The sequence below is a fragment of the Aulonocara stuartgranti genome, assembly GCF_965226115.1.
Source record: "Aulonocara stuartgranti genome assembly, chromosome: 11".
Taxonomy (NCBI): domain Eukaryota; kingdom Metazoa; phylum Chordata; class Actinopteri; order Cichliformes; family Cichlidae; genus Aulonocara; species Aulonocara stuartgranti.
The window spans coordinates 31,227,463-31,247,617 of NC_138947.1; the positions used below are offsets into that span (position 1 = coordinate 31,227,463).

Below are 20,155 nucleotides of genomic sequence, written 5' to 3' on the forward strand. Positions count from 1 at the left end.
GCAATCCAACTGCTCCATCTAGTGGACAATATTAAAACACACAACAATAATCATAATAATAAAAACTACACGACTTTCTTCCTGATAATTTCGGATTCTTCAGCATCTCAAAGGAGCATAACATTTTCAGCTGTATTAAAACAGAAAACAAGATTTAATCAAACCTCTGTACAAATGTCACTAATAAGAAAGCACTTTGTGAGAACAGCTGCAAAACTGGACCAACTCTCTCTCTCTCTCTGGAGGATTAACTGGAGTTTTGTTTAAACTTAATCCAGTGCTGGGAAAAAAGCCTCCTTGTTGGCTACCTTTATTTTTATTTTTTTTCATTTTATTTTATTTTTTTTAACTCCGGTAGTTAGTGTAGCAGCAGAAAAATGTATGAGAAACTAAATATGTAACATTTGCACATGGTAAACATGTTAATAACCATCTAAAACATGCTTATAATTCAAAGTCATTTAGAATGAGTGTGTTTATGTTTTTGCTTTATTTCTGTCACTGGAGGACACATTAATTAAACAGACTGGTGACAAGCAGGTGTCATGTGTGGCATATCTATTTTGATTTGTTGCTTGAAGAAATAAAAACTGATCTATTCGTACTTCTGTCACACCGTAGGCTTCTTCGGTTTGTTACTTGTCCTGTTTTTAAGCTGGTGCCATATGTATGCTGAAGGCCTGGGAAACAGTTCTCCGCAGTCACATGTGAAGGGCATTCTGCATGTTCTCTTGACTTTTCTTTTCCACGTGCAGCCAGAGGGAGGTTTTTTTGGAGACCCGCCCTTCAGGTGCTGCGCCAGGAGTTTAGCTCCTGTGAAAGTGTCCCCACAGCTAACACAGATGTAGCTTATGGCCTCCGCGTGCTGAATACAGTGTCTCAGGAGGTGCAGCCTGTGTTTAAAAGCTCGTCCGCATGGGCACTTGTGCGACCGGTGGCCTCGGTGGAGGTACCGGTGGCTGATGATGAGCGAGGGCTGCCGCAGGACAGCGCCGCACTGCCTGCAAGGGTAAGGCGCCTTGGAGCGCCAGCTGCTGTTCATGCGTTTCATCAAAGCCAAGCGATGGCTGTCATTCTCAAACATGGCTAGGATGGTTGGCATTGGTTGTGAGGGGGGGTTAAAGAGCGCACCCTCTTGGTATGTGTCCCGGGGTCTTGAAAGCACAGGAAAAGGGGAATGAAGGTTACTTGAAGGCGGTTGGTTTGGCTGAGCTAGGGCACCATTTGTCCCTGACGTTTGGCCATCACTGTGTGTTCCATTAATGGCCTTGCTCACGAACTTGGTTGACTGCAGCTGGATTTTTGTGCTCTGGGCTCCTCGGTTATCCTTTGCCAACAGTGATGGAGTAGTAACAGTGCACGCCTTGGTGCTGACCACTGACGTGTGAACTTTGGTTACGTGCTCTACTAAATATTTCTCAGAGGTAAAAAGGAATTTGCATATGTTGCATGCTTTCGGCATTGACTCAGAGCAGAAAAGCACCAAAGGCGATTTTCTCCCTTTGGGACACTGGTGGCTATAGTACAAGTTTTTGTGACTGAAAACTTGGCCACAGATGTCACAGGCATACAGAGCCAAGTGGTGTTTCTTAACAGCACTCTCAGTTAGAAAGGCCTTCTTGCACAGAAAGCATTGATATTTTACTCTTACGCCACTGCAGTGCAGCAAGTGGAGCTTAATTGACTTAAACGGACCTCTGCCGCACACAGTGCACATTACACTATTGGCAGCAGGAAAGGGTGCACATGTCGTTTGGGAATCTGGACGGTCTGAAAAATGACCAGAATCATTGGGAAAACTGGAGTTGGAGCGACCATTTGTTTCAGAGTGATCTGGAGGCAGTTTATTAGGTTTAGAGTGTGTCATGACTTCATCTTCAGAAGCAGAGCTTGTTGAATCTTCTGCCATGTCGGAATCACTTTCAGTGCTAAGATCTTCATCATCTGCACCCAGTATGTACGCCACACTGTTTTTAGGCATCTCAGGCTTTATATCAGCTCTCTGTTCAGACCTCAGTGCTGGCAGTGAGTCATGTTGAACAGTATCTGCATTTTGCTGCATTGTCTTCTCATTAGGAGAGCTGTCACTGCTCTGCCTCTTACAAATCAAAGAGGAATCTTCTTGGATAAACTCAGAGTCTGTACAGTGTTTCTCTGCATGCTTGTTCAGCTCCCAGACATTGCTGAAAGACTGATGGCATTTGTTGCAGACAGGTGGCAGATGCGCATTATCCAAGTGTGTAGAGAGTGACGTCAGGCGACGGAAACTAACCTTGCAGATGTGGCATGTGGCTTTGGTATTGTGGCTTTTATAATGTGAAATCAATTTCTTTAAGTTGTGGATGTTCTGCCCACATTCCCAACATTTTGATACCAGGTGCACATCTTCGTCGCTGCTCGAGTCTGCTGACATAACAGTCTGTGAATTTTGAACAGAAAAGACAAAAATCAGTTGAAATAGTCCAGAATATAGCACCTTGTTCCTGCATTTACTTTTATACCTGTGGCCCCAGAGACATGTGGACAATGAGTGGACTAAACATTCTGACATGGTTTGTAGTGATGCACTTTGGTTCGCTCAGAGTTCTCTTTAATTGGGCTTCTTCTGTTAGCCATTTAGCATGAAACCAAATCATGGGGAAAAGCTACAAGTTTACCAACTCATCAACTGATTTGGACCAGAGAAAACAAACCACAGGTGTGAACATGCTCCTAAGATTTACAAACACTGTCTGAAATGGCTCAAAAACAAATGGTTGAACCAGATTTTCTAATGAACCATACGCTGGTGAATAAAAGATGGACCGATGGCTAGCTCACAGCACATCAGTGACCGTGAGCTAAAGTTCAGCCTCCCACACCTGCTCACATGGCTGCAGGCTTTTCGTTTGTATTTATGATGTGTGAAGACATAAAACATTGTATAGAAGAGACAGAAAAATACATCAATAAGACACTGAAATATTAACCATTGATGAGGCCACAAGATTAGAATTTTTACAGTAGCCATTTTAGTTTTTTGAAACCAGACTGATGTGAAATGGTAAATGTTAATGGCACTAATGGAAACCAGAATTAACTAAATTAACTTTTTTTTTTTAAATCAGGTGATTTGCCCCCTGTTGGCCATTAGATGAGATGGTTCAATGAATGATTAAGGAACTTTAGCACTGGCTTCACTTTTCAGAACCGGAAGCTACATCTATCTTTTTTATTCAGTTAAAGAGCTTCTAATATGTCAAAAATATAGTGTATAGTTTTTCAACCTTATTGTAAAGCAAAGCTGCCCAACCTTTAAAGTATTTGTGGCATTTTTTTTTTATTTGCACAAGTTGGTAGTCTGTACTTGCAGTTTTATGCCCTAATGGAATTAAAGTTAGTTAACCAACTTCCATGCTTTATTTCAAGAAGAGCGCGAACCCTAAGGTAGTCAAGTGGCAATCTGTGAGGCAGAAAAATTAAGTCGTCATGGAAATGCTAAAAACTAAAGTTACTCTTGTTGCCAGCTGATCCACTTTCCAAACACTCTGGTATTAAAAGTCCTAAATTTGTTCTCAAAAGACAGGTAGAGAAAAACTGTTTCGACTTCCATTAGTTCCCCTGTTTACTGCAACTCCAAAATAATATGAATATTTTTGTAACTCAACATCGGGTGGAGCTAGAACAGGCATTTGCTTCCACATCCATCTTTTACGTGCAGTCTATTGGCTTCCACAACTAAATAAGTTAATAATGAATTAATATTTATAACTGAACAAACATTTAAATGCCATCTACATAGCTTAATATCTGTTATTATCTGGAAGCTTTGTTGTTGAGTAAACCAAGGTCTTGGCTAGAAAAAAAAAACAAAGCAAAACAAACACAAAGAAATTAAAATCACCCCCTAAAATTCAAGATATTACCTCTCTCCTGTGATGCTGTGACAAGTATGCACTTTTTCAAAGTACACAGGTTAATAACAAAAATAAAAACAATTCAATAAAATTTTTCAATACTTAAAATAAACATACTTTGTTTAGTAATGAGTACTCTTCTCAGGCATCCACACTCCAGTATCACAGTGCCACTTTGCCATTGAACTATCAACATTTGCTGGAAGAAACAACACACGTTCTCTCTTGTGGCTGACTTAATACTATACTAGATGCACTTACCCCGTCCACAAATACCGGTAACAGCAGACGGTTCGTGCAACTCATTTACTGTGAAAATATAAGTAGCTTAACTTGGTATAATGAGCAAATCCAGCTGTAGGTGGGATAAAAAACAGGTCTCCATATTTCAAAGAGAAAAAGAACAATTCACTTTTACCTCGGGAAATCCTCCTGTCCTTTATGGCGTCCAAGATCGCTGTTCCGAACTCATCTACATCCGGTTTGAACCGGAAGAGATGAGCCTCCATCTCCCACAATGCATCGATGTGCTTTACCCACTGAGTGGACAAGCCAAGGCAACTCTAAATTATTCTTACTACAAATATAAATATTTTGCAGCTTGCTGCTGCAATTTTTAATCTACAGATTTATTAAAAAATAAATCTTTAATGCAAAGCGATCTCATGCTAAATTGCTAACAGAAGAAGCCCATTATTTATTTTATTTTATTTCATTAATTTTTATTTAAAGAAAATTATGAGACACCTTACTTTTTTCTTTCTGAAATCAAGCTTATACACTAAGAAACGTATTCCCCTGCATCTTCTAAATATCTCTTTTTATGCATATATGTTTATATGCATTTTATGTTAAATAAGCAGAGTGAGTGGATGCCTGAACAATGGAGAAGATTTGAAGAACCCTGGTGATGTTAGAGCTGTAGTAACTAAAGAGGGATAACGCTTATACCAGGAAGATATGGCAAATAGTATTTTAAGCTGGGTTAAGAAGAGAAGTGATGGTCAGTGAGCGGAAGTAATAATTTATGCATAGAAGGAGCACTACAGATGTGATGTTTGCCTAAAGGGAGGGTGTTACAGCAAACAAGAGGAATGAAAGTTTGTAGAAGCAAGATGGAATTCATGTTCGAAAGAGCGAGAGGCAGGTGTAAGAGTGCAAAGTTGCAAAGAGTAGAGGTAGTCAAGGTAGATGAGCTTAGATATTTGGGGTCATCCATCCAAAGTAAAAGACAGTGCACAAGAGAGGTGAAGAAGAGAGTGGAGTGAGACAAGTGTCAGGCGTGATTTGTGTCAGAGAGAGGGCAGCAAGAGCAACAGGGAAGTGACACCTGTCATGATGTATGGCTTTAAAAAAAGAAAGACAAATAAGATAAATGAACCAAAACAGTTAAACAATGTGAAGCAAAGGAGAAGATCATAAAGATAGATTTTCCTTATTCATTTATAATATTATCCTTCCAGATGTGTTTAGATCAGTGTCATATTAAAACAGTGGGGTTTTTATAATTACTAGTTGAAATTGAGATTGTGCTGCAAGTCCTTGACGATAAATAGATTAACTTTATAAATTAAACAATTCAATAGATTTTTTGGCTAGGAGCTGAGCATGCCGTTTTTCTTGTTTTTTTTATGAAGAGAGAAAAACAAAACAAAACACAAAATACTGCGGGTTTACTTAACCCGAGATCAATCCAAATGAGTGCATAATTAAATAGTCGAAGTCAAGTTTTATTCAAATTTTTAAAAATGTGACTCTTTTTTGAAATATAGATTAAAATGTTCTTGTGTAACAGCTTTATCAGATTTAATTCATTCATTCATTTAAAAACGAAGTCAAGTCAATAAAGTTTAATTTGACTTTGACTTGACTTCATTTTTAAATTAGGATGAAACTATGAAAAAAATCTGTTATACAGCTTTCATTACTGGGGAAATTTCAGATTTCAAAACAATGATTAAAACTAATTATATTATATTATATTATATTATATTATATTATATTATATTATATTATATTATATTATATTATATTATATTATATTGTATTATATTATATGTGTGATAAAATAGTTCCTGACAGGGGAACTAGTCATGTTTTAACTGTGTTTCAAATCGACTTCTTTTACATGACGAACAAGATGCATTTGTTTTGTACAAAAGAGATTTCCAGGCGGGTGGAACATTATCGCTTTCCTTATCCGCTCAGTTGAACCGTACACGGCAAACGCCAAGCCACGAAACAAACACTTCACCAGGAAGTCTTGGCTAGCGTTGTTTATAACCACCGTTAGGGTTGACTTATAATGATAGCTTCTAGCTAATTTTTACGTTTAAATGTTAACGATATTAAAAGCCATACCTTGAGGCGTCGGTATTAGAGGTCTGTCTTTTAGGAAACAGAATTTTAATTATAAATAATAGCTTTATCTCGGCTCTACTACCCGTCGTTTACAAGCTTTCTGTAAACATCAGCTGTTCCAGGTGAGTCGCGATATGTCCGAGTCCGGTCACAGTCAACCCGGCATGTATGGGCAAGGGCGCAGGAGGAGGCGACGCCGAGGGGACAGAGATGTTGGCCCTCCGGGGCAAAATCTGTCCGGACCCAGTCGAGATCGGGATTACCAACCGAGAGAGCGAAGGGTACTTCAAACGATCTACTGCTTTGGCCTCTGATTTTATCTTCTCTACATCAAAATACTTACTCGAATCATTTTCTTTCCAGGATGGAAGCGAGGATCCACCAGGTCCTCTAATTCAGAAGACCCCCATCATTCTTGCAAAACCTCCCGGAGAAAGGGTAGGTGGGCTTGTCTTTGAGACCACAAACTATAGTCTACAGTTTAAATTTGTGAGGTATCATTTTGCTTACCCTAACCGAATAGGAAGAATAGCCAAAATCAAAGAATATTCACAATGCCAGAACAAAACGAGCCGTGCTTGTTTGTGCTTACGAAGCACTTCCATCTCCAATTCGTGCTGTTGTTTATATATTCTAAGGCTAAGCCCTCACAAAATACACCTGTCAGTGGAACACCAGTCCTTGAGAAGCCCATCATGCTAATGAAGGCCAGGGACGATGGAGTGAAGCCAGGGACACCTACTGAGTCGGCTGCACAGTCCTCTGGTCCACCCTCTAAGATAGAGAGGGAAGGGCAGCGACCTACTCAGCCTGTATACCAGATCCAAAACAGAGGAATGAGTGCTTCTGCATCGAGCAGTGCATTGGACCGTGAGTTGTTATAGACTCTACAAAAAGACATTTTATTTTCTTCTCCAAATTCAAAAGTATGTTCATGTGCAATAATTAAGGCCACAAGCTTTCATGTGACTTCCAGCCATGGTTGGGCAGTCCAAACTCCTTCCTCCGGAGAAAATGAAGCACAGCATTAAACTGGTGGATGATCAGATGAATTGGTGTGACAGTGCCATGGAGGTAAATTCATAGCATTTAATACATTTAGTTGATTTTGCAGATTTAAACAGTGCTTTCAGTTTACTTTATGATATGTGATCAAAGGAAACTGAGTGATGTTGTTGTGATGTGTTGCAGTATTTGAGGGACCAGACAGACATGTTGGTGGTGGGAGTTATTGGCTTGCAGGGAACTGGGAAATCCACCATCATGTCGCTGTTATCTGCCAACACTCCTGAGGAAGATCAAAGGTAAGGTTAAAGAATAAGATCAAGATGTAAAGTGTTCTGCACTACACACACTACTGAGGTTTTTGCAGACACATGACAACTAAATATACGGTGTTCAGTTTGGACCTGTGACAATCATGCTGATGAGTTAGGATGAAATGAATGGGACACCAGTTAGAGACCATTCCACACCTGTATAGCAACCACTGGGAAAAATCTGTATTTCCTGGATGGAGGTTGGCGGCAGTTGCATTGAAATGATTGCCAAAGTTTCAGTTACACCGGACTAGATACTATTTCATGACTTGCATTTAAAAATTTGGAGTCCCTGATGGTTTGGCAAAAACCTCCTTGTTGAGCAATATCCGCATGACTCACGTGAGAAATATCAGTAGTGTTTTGGTTTGGGCCAAACTCATGCACATAGGCTTAACTGGTGATTTTTAAATTGCAGAAGATTTGAAATGATGAAAGTGCTTAATTACACAAAAAGACAGGAAAAAGGTCTTTGGCTTGTCTTAAAGCACGCTGAGTGGTCACTGATAATAGAAAAGTACTCTATAATTGCCATTCACTTAAATTGATCCAACACACAAACTGTAGGGAACGGCGATGTGATGGCTGAAGCTCAAGAGATGGCCCATTTCATTTACTATTTAGAAGGTTATTGGTTTAAACCCTAGGTGCTCCAGTCTGCATGCCAAATATCCTTGGGCAACAAACTGATTCCTAAATTCCTCTCCGATGCATCCATCAGAGTGTGACGCACATAACCCAGGAGGTGCCCAGGAGGCACTTTCCCTTATTCAAGTGAAATGCCTACTTAAGTTAAGAGGGAATGAGGTAATACAACCGTAGAACTTGTCTGAATACATTTTATCCCTGCCATCAAAACGCAGAACATCTAGTTCCCAACCACTGAGCCGTGGCACATAGGTGTGTCGTGGAAGATTGTGGTTCCACTCCTGCAGGGAAAAATTATCAATATGCTTTTTGTAACATTTTGTTTGGTGGTGTGCCATGTGATTTTTCTAATATGAAATATACTCAATATAATACTCTATATTTGTCTGATAATTACAGATGCATTTCTTTTTTTAAAGGATCAATGCGAGTACTTTAATAATTAATTTGAGAAAAATCACTTGAACAGTTCTTTGGAGGTGATATTGAATAAAAACGTGTGTTTGTTTGAACAGGAGTTTTGTATTCAGACCCCAGACTCAAGAAATCAAGGAAAGAGGTGGAAATCAGAGCACAGGGATTGATTTCTTCATCACACAGGAGAGAGTTATCTTCTTGGATACGCAGGTATGAATGAAGTATTGTGATTAGAAATGACAGTTTCTACGGTTTACTGTAGTATTTTCTTTTTGCTGTCAGAATGTAAGTTGGTACAAACTGTCTGTAATGTTAACCTTGGAACTGCAAGATGTCTAACTGTGGTTAAGGATTTGTTGTGCTGAAGCAACAACATGTTTCACTGTGTTTAAATGTCATTCTTCAGCCAATGCTTAGCCCATCAATTCTGGATCATCTTATCAACAATGATCGGAAGTTACCTCCAGAATACAATCTTCCTCATACATATGTTGAGATGCAGGTATGTGGCTGGCCTGCGGAGGACAGTATATAATAATATGAATGCTGGTGCTAAACACCTGTGAACTTTAGTTTTGGGATTCATTGTTTGATGTTGGTTTAGTGATCGTATTTATTCTTTTCTACAAATAAAGCATGTTTGTACTCTCTGTATAATTCTTCTACAGTCTCTTCAGATCGCTGCCTTCCTGTTTACAGTGTGCCATGTTGTAATTGTGGTTCAAGACTGGTTCACTGATTTGAACCTTTACAGGTGAGTATTTTAGGTCTGCGATGGACCTGTGCTCTCAAGATGGTTGTGATTATAATTTTAAAGCCCAATACTCTCAAAGGAATGCTGAACATTTCATGCTATATCTTAAAAGGATATTTGTTTTTGCTTTTTCATAAGCTCAGCAATGTTGTTCTTTCAGCCAGTCTGACATTTTAAACAGGCAAATCCAGACCTGTGTAAAATGTCAGACTCCATGCCCATCTAACATGTGCTGACATTTATTACCTTTTGTACACCACAATCCATTTGGATCAGTTCATGACTCATTTTCGTCACACAGCATAACAAACAATCTGAGCAACTCTGGCTATGTGATTAAAAACCTTTTCCCTTTGCATAGCATTCTTGCCTAATGCTGAAAATATTGCCATTAAAAGCAAGTTTTCACTGGCTTTGTACATAGCTTAAAATGATATCTCTGTAGTAGAAAGCTACAGTTTTAATCAGCACAAATATTGATATGATTATGTATTGTTTTGGCATCCTTTGGTGAAAAATCAATGTCAGATTACCAAACAATGGTTTTTACCAGGGCTATTGCCAAGTAGCATCTTACATTGGCACAGCAGGAAAATGGCAGATTCTGTATATTTACATATGTAACTATCCAAGCAAATTTTACCTGTACTCTTTCCACTCAGTAAAATGATCTAATTCTCATTATTATTGCTTCTTGTGACACAAATTGATTCCACAGCTGAAGTTATATTATGGTGTCACCTTTATGGACAGGTTTCTTCAGACTGCTGAGATGCTGAAACCTTCCACACCATCTGCAAGCCACGACAGCACCGGCTCTTCAGGCAGTGATGACGGAGCAGAGTATTATCCACATATAGGTGGCTGTTTAATGCTGACGCGCTATATTTGACACACAAACCAAATTTAAGCATGTCAAAGTTTAAATTTCTTTCTCCCCCAGTTTTCCTCCAGAACAAGGCCAGACGGGATGATTTCTGCCCAAGAAATCTGAAGAACATGCATATGGTGGTCAACAAATTAATGGCTCATTCTCACCTCAAATACAAAGGTGCAAAACTACAACAAATTTCTCTTTATGTTAATGTTTTATGTGTAAGTAGTAATGAATGCCAGTAAGGGAGCTGGTAGAAGAAAATGAATGTGATATGGTGGCAAAAAAAAGTTAAGTAAATGGTAAGAAATTATCTACATTTAAAGTACTGGGACGATCGTGGCTCAAGAGTTGGGTGTTCACCTTGTAATCGGAAGGTTGCCGGTTCGAGCCCCGGCTTGGACAGTCTCAGTCGTTGTGTCCTTGGGCAAGACACTTCACCTGTTGCCTACTGGTGGTGGTCAGAGGGCCCGGTGGCGCCAGTGTCCGGCAGCCTCGCCTCTGTCAGTGCGCCCCAGGGTGGCTGTGGCTACAATGTAGCTTGCCATCTCCAGTGTGTGAATGTGTGTGTGAATGGGTGGATGACTGGTTGAGTAAAGCGCTTTGGGGTCCTTAGGGACTAGAAAAGCACTATACAAATACAGGCCATTTACCATTTACTGTGCAAATCTTGAGTCACCCCTCAAAACATGAATGGAAATGCAGTGTATAAGGAAAATACGAAACTTTAAAGTCAGTATTTGGAATGACTACTTTTTCTCTCCTGAACTCTCTTAGGAAAGCTTTGTTATCATTTCTTTAAGCAGTCTTCAGGAACTGTTCTCCACATTTATTGAAGGACAGTCAAAACTCTTCTTTCGACGTTGGCTGCCTTTTGTTACATTTTCTATGGATGATTGCAAACAGTTTTAATTATTTTTGATGTCCAAGTTCTGGGGAGGCCAATCCATGACTGATATAGGGCTGGGCAATATGAGGAAAATCTATATTGTGTAATTTTTTTACTATATCAAGATACATGATATATATCGCGATATGTTTAAATAACCTCCAAAACAAGTGTCATTTTCAATCATGCAGTGCCAAAAATGACACTGGTGTACTCATTTAAATTTTTTCTACAAAGAATCTGAATGAATTGACATGTTTTATTTTAACAGTAACCATCAGTTTCATACAGGGATTTTTCACAAATGACTATGCTGTCACAGTAAGTCTCTTTCTGTGGTCAACACTACACCTTTAACAAATAAAGATCATAGCAGCACAAAAAACTTTGAGCAATAATTAACGAGACAAAACAACTGAAATTAAAAAGGTGCTCCTTTGTGCTTTACAACATATAAAAAAATGTGATGACCTCAAATTATAGAGACAAAAGTCTACATAATGACTATAAAAACGACTGACCAAGAACAGTCACTGTTATCACAGATGGTTTATTTGAGGTTTTCTTTGGTGTGGGGAGACATTGACATGCAGAGTTTAAATTGGTCTTAATTTTGCAGTTGAACTTGTGGTACTGATACCTTTAGGGGCATAATTTTACAGCATGTTTCGCAAATTACCCCATTTTGTTTGGCATCCTCCTTGTGAAAGTCAAACAATAGCGAGTCTCATTCCCTTGCTCATCCGATACTCATGCTGTTGCTATTTTTCCTTATCCAGGAGTATATAGAGACATATCCTCAACGCAGTTGCTGGGTAGAAGAATTTCTGGGTGGGGGGTTTATAGCGCCCACCCCCAGACTGATAGTGTTCCTATGAGTGTTTTTCTAGCCAGGTATGCTTTCATGGCATTGACAGTGTGTTTGGGATCATTCTCCCATGATCAATGTCAAAATTAATCCTTTTCTGCATTCATAACTCTATCAACACCACTGGCTGAAATACCTCCCCAAACTATGACCCTCTACCATGTTATACAGATGGCTGTAGACAATCACTGTTGTGCCTCTCTTCTGACCTCCATACATATCACTGATGATTTAACCCAAAAGTTCTAAATGTGCATTCAGGAGTGGTAAAAGGCTCCATCAGGTTTATGGTGTTTCTAGATGAAAACCTTTTGTTTGCTTTGTACTTGTGAGCAAAATGATATTTTGTGACTGTTCAAAGGTTTTTAGTGAATGTGTTTGGTTTTGTAGTCCTGTAAACAAAGCATCACTTCTGAAGTGGATTAACAGGCTGGCCACAACTATAACATGTGTTTTATTCTCAGGAACATTATCCATGCTTGACTGCAATGTCTTCCCAGGCCTGGGGCAGGACTATCTGACAACCGAGGTCAATATGTTTTTGCTTCCTGTGCAGGAAAATGACGGGGAGGATAATTTGACCAAAGCAGGTTACAAACATTTATTCTTCTCATAAGGTAAAACTCAAGTGACATCTCGTGTGTTGTGTGAAAAATAAATGAATCTTTGTACGTTGTTTAGGGTCAGGAACGTACCCACTGTTCTCTCTGCTCCCCGGCTATAGAGGACACCCGGCCTTTTCCACCATGGTTTCAAAACTCCGCAGCCAAATACTGGCCATGCCCCGCTGTCAGCTGTCACACACTATTCTCACTGAGAAAAACTGGTAAACATCATATCAGTACTATTTATTTATAAATGAATAATTCTTTTATTCATATTCCACTATTCAAAAAGTGTAGGTGACTAATCCATGGTAAAAAAGTGAGACAACCAAGTAAATACATCCTGCACCCAGGGTGAGAATCAGTTTTATGTTTTAAACTGGTTTGCTCAACAAAGCCATCATAAATGTCATTGTTTTTGAACTCTCATAGAAACAGTTTTTAATCCCTGTGGAAGAAATGCAAAATATCTATTAGAGATGAGGGGTCTCTCTGCTTCCCTTTACTTTCAGTGACTACAACCTGCTGTCTTTTTGTTTTGTTTTTTGTAAACAACAGAAAATGAGCGCTGGTGGTTTGTTGTGAAATAGTTTTCTGAGGTGCAACTTGCTGCATGTACCTACAAGCACAAAACTTTCAGAGTAGTGAAAAATATTTCTTGCTGTGGGATATCAGGTTAATTTTTTTCTGAACATGCTTAAAACAATATCAATTGAAAATGAAATACTACAGTGAAAAGAAACATATATTTCCATGCCATATAAAGAAAGTAAAAGTGTTAATAATTAAGGTTGGTGCAGAAATGCATAATATTTGGATTTTTTTCTTCTTTGTACTATGTCACTGTAATTTTGTGAAATCTTGAGACATTATTGGGATTTTGTTTAAGTTTATCCCTCTGTTTCCTGTCTTAACTTTCTTTGTTTTCACAGGTTTCACTATGCAGCTCGTATCTGGGATGGTGTGAAAAAGTCCTCGGCCCTCTCTGAATACAGTCGTCTGCTCTGCTGACACGTGTTTAACTGCTCTTATGTACAGTTTTATTTCACTGATCAGATCACACAAAGACAAAAGAAGTGCAGCTGAATGGGATGTTGAAAAAAAAAAAACATCACTGGGACATAAAATAAATATAATTATTCAGACTTTGAGTCCTGCTTGTTCTATAGTGTCCTGGGACTCTCCTCAGGAATTCTGATAGTTACAGATAAAGTTACAGCCTGTGCAGAGGTGGTGAGCGGGAAAAGAAAGTGTCTTCTCTCAGCACATGTCTAATAAAAATGCGAGAATAGTTTTTAAATTCAAGTCATTCTTGACTGTGTTTCAGTTTTGATGCACGGATACTTAACATGTTTTATAAGGTGAAAATACAGATTTCTGTCTTGTTATTACCTTTGTAAAAAGTATGGTAAAAATGAAAGAGAGAACTGGTGGGCCTGGTTTTTTAAAGATATATGTTGTATTGTAGAATGCATGTAGCATGCATCACAGTCAGTTTTTTTTTCATTCAGTGCCACTAGAGTGGTTGCATGGTTAAAACATACTCTGCTGACAACTGAAACAGTCACTGGTTATCAAAGAAAAAAAAAAACAATTCGCGTCCGTTCTAAAAGAAAATGATTTGCAGCCTAAATGCAGCCTAAACATATTTTAGCAATAGAATGAAACGACTTTAAAGAATATTCCATCAAATATATGATACAAAAATCAGCAATTTAATAACACTAAAACTTCAGCTATGAATAGAAGCATATATATAGCCACCTGTCATCAATACACTGATACAAAAATCAATAAGGCATTTTATTATCACTAAAACTTCAAACAAATAAACAAACTGGAACTAAACAGGTTTTTAAACTAGTTTTAATAGATATTATTCTTCCTCATACATATGTTGAGATTCAGGTATTCTATGTTATTCTATTTTAACTTTGGAGAATTCTAACTAATACCAATTTAATTATCTAGATATAGGTTCTATGAAGTCTATTCATATATACATATATGCTGTTTCAAAGGCTTGTTTTTGATAGTCAGGTTCTTTCATTGTCAAAGGAGGAGTTAAGGAGTGGTCACAGCAAGAAGACCACTTCCCCCCAATAAGAATTACTTATAAACTGAACAGAAACTAAACAGAAATTCACTTCTATCTGACCATCACACAATGCAGATCTTTGTGCTGATCCTTGGGATTGTGCTGCTCCCTAAAGGCAAGTTTTTGTTCAGTTATCTGTTCTTTAACATTTTTAAACCAGCAAGTTCTGTAATATTCAATGAAATGTTTTCTTTTTTAATGCTTTTACAACAAGTGTCATTACATCTTAGTAAAGGTTTGTCAATTCTACAAATGATTGCACTATTTATTGTACTGTTAGCCATCTATTTTTCAAACTGTTTTAGTGAATGTTTTAGAATATGTCCATGCATTGGAAGCAAGAGAAAGTTTACTTGTCTTTATCTTTGTTTTATCAGCCTGTGCTTTGAAATGTTACGAATGCATACCGGACCTCTCTGGAAGCTGCGCTCAGACAACAAAAGAATGTCCTTCCAACACTCAGTGTGCATCAGTCAGAATAGCTTCATACGCAGGTTTGATTTTGTATAGTTCTTATTTTATTCTTCTTTTAAACTGGTTCAGTTTTCAATGGTTCGTCTTTTTGTTGCAGGTGGTTCAAAACTGGTTGATATTAAAGGTAAAAGTTGTGCTGCGGCTGAGGAGTGTGTTCAGGCCTCAATCAACTTTGGAGGCGCCCGAACTCTAATTACCAGCAAGTGTTGCACCTCTGATCTTTGCAACTCTCAAGATGCCCCTGGTAATTTCTATCATGCTTCTTGGTATTTTGAAATCTAATTTCCTGTTCTTGAAACTTAAAAAATAAAAAATCTTTTTATCAAATATGTTGAGAAATTTTAAAGTGGGTCAATCGTCGTATTTGCTTGAATAGATCAGGGCAAAATAATCAATCTGTGAAAATTTCCTGATTGAAAATTCTCAAACAAACATATTAGTAACATATTGTTTTCTGTTGTTTTTTTTTCCAAGCTGATGTTTTTGGCACACAGTTAAAATAAGCAGGGAAACAAATATTACAAATATTTCTGTATTCAACAGAGGGCAGCATCTCATCTCCAAATGGGAAAAAGTGCTTCCAATGTGTTGGAAACGATTGCACACAAACTCTAAACTGCAACGGAAATGAGGACCACTGCATCTCATCAGCAAGTAATATACCGACAGGATTCAGTGTCTGCATGTTTGTTCTTTTCTGCTCAGACAAATGTTCTGTTATTCCTTCCTTTCATTTCCTCAGTGACTGCAGAAGGACAAAAGGTGACTGTAAAGGGCTGCGCCTCCAAGCTGATTTGCTCAAGCACACAATCTCCACAGATCACAGGAATCACTGCAGCAGAAATCAGCTGCTGCCAGGGTGACCTCTGCAACAGTGCTGGGATGACAACTACATCACAGCCCAGTAGTACAACTGCTGGCACTACAGCTGTTGGCCGTCTGCTCTTTGTCACAACGCTGATCTCTCTGGTCTTGTTCTCTTAGCTGATGAAACAACAGCATCACATCCCAGCTTTTCATATGACTGTCACAATGTTTCCTCCCATTTCACCAGACCTTAAAAAATTATTGAAAATTTTGTAACTAAATATAATTTTCGGTTTGTGGAAAAAAATTAACGAATAAATTTCTTAAAATCCTATATGCATCTCTGTTTTCTTTAAGTCTCAAAATCATTTTGCACGCACATTTAAAGGTTATCGTAAGGAGTCAGTGAGACATTTTCCTGAATTAATAGAAAAGTAAAATACAAATATGGTGGATTTTGACAATTAAATTCAAATTCAAATTTTATTTGTCACACACACACAACCATACACAGTATGACATGGGGGTGAAATGCTTGTAGCTGTACAATGCCCGACCATTAAATGACAGAAGAAAAGTTCTACAATATTTACAATTTACTACAAAAATTTACAAATTAACTTAGGAATTTACAGTAAAGAATGTGCAAATACACTCAAAAAAATGAATGAGGTGGATTGTTCAGTGTATATTAATTATTTATTTTCATTTTACTTAAAATATATGTTTTTGTTAAGTTAACATATGTTTTTCTAATCAAGTCTACGTAATTGTGTCTATTATTCAACGTACATAATACTAATGTGTTACTTGATCGCATAACATTTAAGTTAAGTCAATTAGGATCGATATACCTTGTATATCCACAAGGTGGCAGTAATGCAAAAACAGTTGTAATGAAACCGCGCAGAACAAGAAGGTTTCACGGCTTGTGCCTGCTCATGCACAAGACTTCAAATTTAACTGAAAAAGGCTGTTTTGGCGCCAAGCTGCTGTTTCTTTGAGAGGTAAGACCACTTTTTTCTTTGACTATGTTGTGTAGTATCTATATGTCCAGCATGGTTATATTTTGCGTTTGTCTTACAAGACATGTTATATCGTTTGCGTGTGCTTGTTTTACATTAGTTTTACTGGGTCCTGGACATGCTTATTTTGTGGACTGTGTAAGAAACATTTTTATTGTTTTTTGTTTTATTAAGGGATTAGCTACAGGGGTTCATGGGGTTAGTCTTTCAAGGGGTTATTTTTCCATTTGCTTTCTTGGGATTCCTTTTCTGTAATCCGAGAGTCGGAAATATCGAATAGGATAGCAAGGATAGCATAAAGTGACATTTAAAATCCAAAAAGTCAAGGGCGAAAGCCACTGTGACACCATTGTTCTGCTCTATCAGTAATCTGTATTATGTAAAAATGGTCTGTAAATACAGCATGTTTCCTAGCGGAGTTATACATATCAATGTAGTTATAAATTACAGTTTGTGAAAGTACACACTTAATTTTTTTAATAAAATTATTCAAGACATATGAGTGGACAGACAATGGAGGTCGACAGACCTGGTGATAATTGCTTCTATAGAAAGTTAGCACATGGCAGTGTCAATCTCTTGCTTTTCTTCTGAGTAGTATTTTATTTAGTTGTAATTCAAACAATAATTTGCTTCTTGAAATTAAGGAATTAATTTTTTTTTTTCTTTATAAATCTCAGATCCTGCCTTTACCTGCTCCCTCCTATACTGATGTGGTGTATGTGGTATTGCTGAGCTTGTATGTGGTATGTGAACTGTTATACTTTTAAAAACAAAACTGTTTTATAAGTTAAGTTTTCTTTTGTGACCCATCCCATGCCCCTGTTATTTCTTCTCCACATCTGAACCATGGTAAAGGTTGCAGTTCAAGGGCCTGAGGCATGAAATTCTTTTCAGATCAGCTGTGATCAATATTTTTTGGAACTTGATAAATAACAATAAAAGCTGTAATGGCTCCATTAGCATTTTGTGTAAATGTTTGTGTTAAAATTATAGCTTTAATGAGGTCTTTCTACATTAGTTTTAGTTTGTATATGTGTACATATAGTATGTATATTTACAGTACAGTATGTTGTGTTTGTTGACATATTTTCAGGTGGAAGCAGAATATGTGAGGATTACTACTGCATGTTCCAAGGCTTTTTACACAACTTGACCAATACACTGACCAGCTCATAAAAGTCTTCAAGAAAAAAGGAGGCGTTGCAGGGAAGAAAATTAGACAAACTTTGGCCCCAGCCACACAGGTGCGTTATTCTGTTGGTAGCAAAATATTATGGCTAATAAGATCATTTTCAAATTTAAACAGCTAGTGTATGGTAGCTGCACAGTGCACTTACATTTATATTAAGCAAGACAAAGTTTGGTACTCAAAACGTTGGAAAATTTAAATTACCTAAACATATGTAAAATCTGATCCCTTGATTTAGGTTAAACCAGAAGTGAATGTTTTTATGTTATGTTTTGAATGCAAAAAAGATGATGTATTAGTTTGTCTTTACCTCCATTATGGACATATATAATGTGGTGGAAACCCTGCCCAACAGGTTAACTATTCATGTCCATGTGATGATTAGTTGGTCTTGTGTACATGTCTATCTGTGCAGTGGATATGTCATTCATTTTGCGTATAATGTGAGTTTCTGTCATCCTAAAGTATATCTGTTTTCTCTTCCTGTATCTCTGCCACTCTCTACAGAAGGAAACCATTGAAAAGGGGAGGGAGTGTGTCCTCAGGGCACTACCTTTTTACCTGAATGAAGACCCAAGCATCCTCTTCAAAGAATAATTGGTTGGTAATTTTAGTTTAGTTTTTTATCTGTATTAAACCAAATTTTGAATAACTAATGTTGTTGCATGTTGTAATGTTGTTGTTGTTGTAATTTGCATGGAACCTGTTTAAATGTTTTGGGAAATCTTCTTGTATACCCAAACTATTTATATTTATCGTTGAATCTGTAGTCTAAAATAGTGGCGCACTGGGGTGCATGTTCCTAATATTGTGTTTACGTCATTAAAGGGTAGCTTTGGCCCTTTTTCTTTCTTTTTTTAAAACTGGATGCCATTTTTCTATGTTTTTGTGTCTAAGCTACAGCTGTTCAGAGGGAGCTGGAACAAATTACCCTTGCTATCTTTACCATCGAAAGAGCTGATGCCAGCACTCCTCCAGCCGATGTGGGTATAACCATCTAGTGTGTCCTGCATGACCTGGAAGACCTGGCCTCTGCATGTGCACTCTTAATGGGTGGGATATATGCACTGAATCTCAGTTAACCTCAAGACTGAAAGCTAAGAGACAATCAAAAGCATTGAGATTTAAAGGATTTAATTGAGAGATGATACTGCACCAGAAATGTTGAAGGGTGGTGTGTATATTAGCGTTCAAGGCATAGTTATGAGGTGGAAATATATTCATATTCAGTTTGTGTTACATTGTGTGCATTGTAAAGGTAATTGCAATACATACTAAAAATAAGGGTAAGTTAGGAGGTTGATCTGATATCCTCGTGTTGGTGTTGTTCCCAGATCATCATACTAAATGTTGTTCCAGGATCAACATTGCAAGTGACCAATCAGAATGTTGTGACGTCATACTTTTGCGACTTCGGGAAAAACCGGCGTAAAACAAAAAACTGTACTTAAGCTGCATGAAACCGCCTCTGTCCGCCGATCAACTGACCCTAACCCTAACCGTAACCCTTTAATAAACAGTAAGCAGAATTGATATTGTCCTTGCAACATTGGAATTTCATAAATGCACGAATGGCTTGGAATAGAATAACGTCACAACAATGTGATTGGTCACTTGCAATGTTGAACCTGGAACAACATTTTCATGATGGTCTGGGAACAACACCAACACGAGGATATCAGATCATCCAAGTTGGGAATGCAGGATGAATGTATATTTTGTGGACTTTTAAAGACGAACAATTGTTTCCATGTTAAAATGTTTACATCTGAAGTTTTTTGCCCAAACACTGGTAAAATAAATGTTGACAGTGGCGAGTGTTAAATGGTTACTGCTGTGCTGTTGCAAAAAAACTGAACGCTGACAAGCTGTTTTATTGTTAGACCATAATGTTGGCATGTTTTGTTAAAGTTTTATTTGGGATGGTG

At 37.9% G+C, this 20,155-nt stretch overlaps 3 protein-coding genes and 1 long non-coding RNA gene across 7 annotated transcripts; 3 read left to right on the top strand and 1 right to left on the bottom strand.

Annotated features, from left to right (window-relative positions):
* Positions 1–609: 609 nt before the first annotated feature.
* LOC309717254 (uncharacterized protein) lies at positions 610–4,430 on the bottom strand. Of its 2 annotated transcripts, none has more exons than XM_082551686.1 (2): positions 4,315–4,430; positions 610–2,419 (listed from the first exon to the last, which is right to left on the bottom strand). In XM_082551686.1, the coding sequence occupies exon 2, from the start codon at positions 2,411–2,413 to the stop codon at positions 611–613; it is 1,803 nt and encodes a 600-aa protein (XP_082407812.1). In that variant the 5' UTR covers positions 2,414–2,419; positions 4,315–4,430; the 3' UTR covers position 610. The 2 variants fall into 2 exon arrangements, with proteins under 2 accessions (XP_082407812.1, XP_082407811.1); XM_082551685.1 differs by lacking the exon at positions 4,315–4,430 and adding an exon at positions 4,158–4,303.
* A 1,662-nt stretch (positions 4,431–6,092) lies between these two features.
* Positions 6,093–13,776, top strand: smg9 (SMG9 nonsense mediated mRNA decay factor). Of its 3 annotated transcripts, XM_082553165.1 has the most exons (14): positions 6,094–6,278; positions 6,371–6,538; positions 6,621–6,695; positions 6,896–7,127; positions 7,234–7,331; positions 7,449–7,561; positions 8,740–8,851; positions 9,048–9,143; positions 9,310–9,395; positions 10,149–10,255; positions 10,339–10,446; positions 12,491–12,616; positions 12,708–12,852; positions 13,564–13,776. In XM_082553165.1, exons 2-14 carry the CDS (start codon positions 6,392–6,394, stop codon positions 13,640–13,642), a joined length of 1,524 nt encoding a protein of 507 aa, XP_082409291.1. In that variant the 5' UTR covers positions 6,094–6,278; positions 6,371–6,391; the 3' UTR covers positions 13,643–13,776. The 3 variants fall into 3 exon arrangements, with proteins under 3 accessions (XP_082409292.1, XP_082409291.1, XP_082409290.1); XM_082553166.1 differs by having other exon boundaries at positions 6,093–6,538; positions 12,527–12,616; XM_082553164.1 differs by having other exon boundaries at positions 6,094–6,538.
* A 113-nt stretch (positions 13,777–13,889) lies between these two features.
* Positions 13,890–16,350, top strand: negaly6 (neuromast-expressed gpi-anchored lymphocyte antigen 6). Its single transcript, XM_082553167.1, has 5 exons — positions 13,890–14,844; positions 15,107–15,223; positions 15,301–15,447; positions 15,747–15,857; positions 15,946–16,350. Exons 1-5 carry the CDS (start codon positions 14,799–14,801, stop codon positions 16,185–16,187), a joined length of 663 nt encoding a protein of 220 aa, XP_082409293.1. The 5' UTR covers positions 13,890–14,798; the 3' UTR covers positions 16,188–16,350.
* Positions 16,351–17,023: 673 nt separating this feature from the next.
* On the top strand, positions 17,024–19,421 carry LOC309718152. Its single transcript, XR_014279886.1, has 5 exons — positions 17,024–17,173; positions 17,716–17,781; positions 18,132–18,282; positions 18,735–18,827; positions 19,125–19,421. It is a non-coding gene; the product is annotated as an uncharacterized lncRNA (long non-coding RNA).
* Positions 19,422–20,155: the final 734 nt, after the last annotated feature.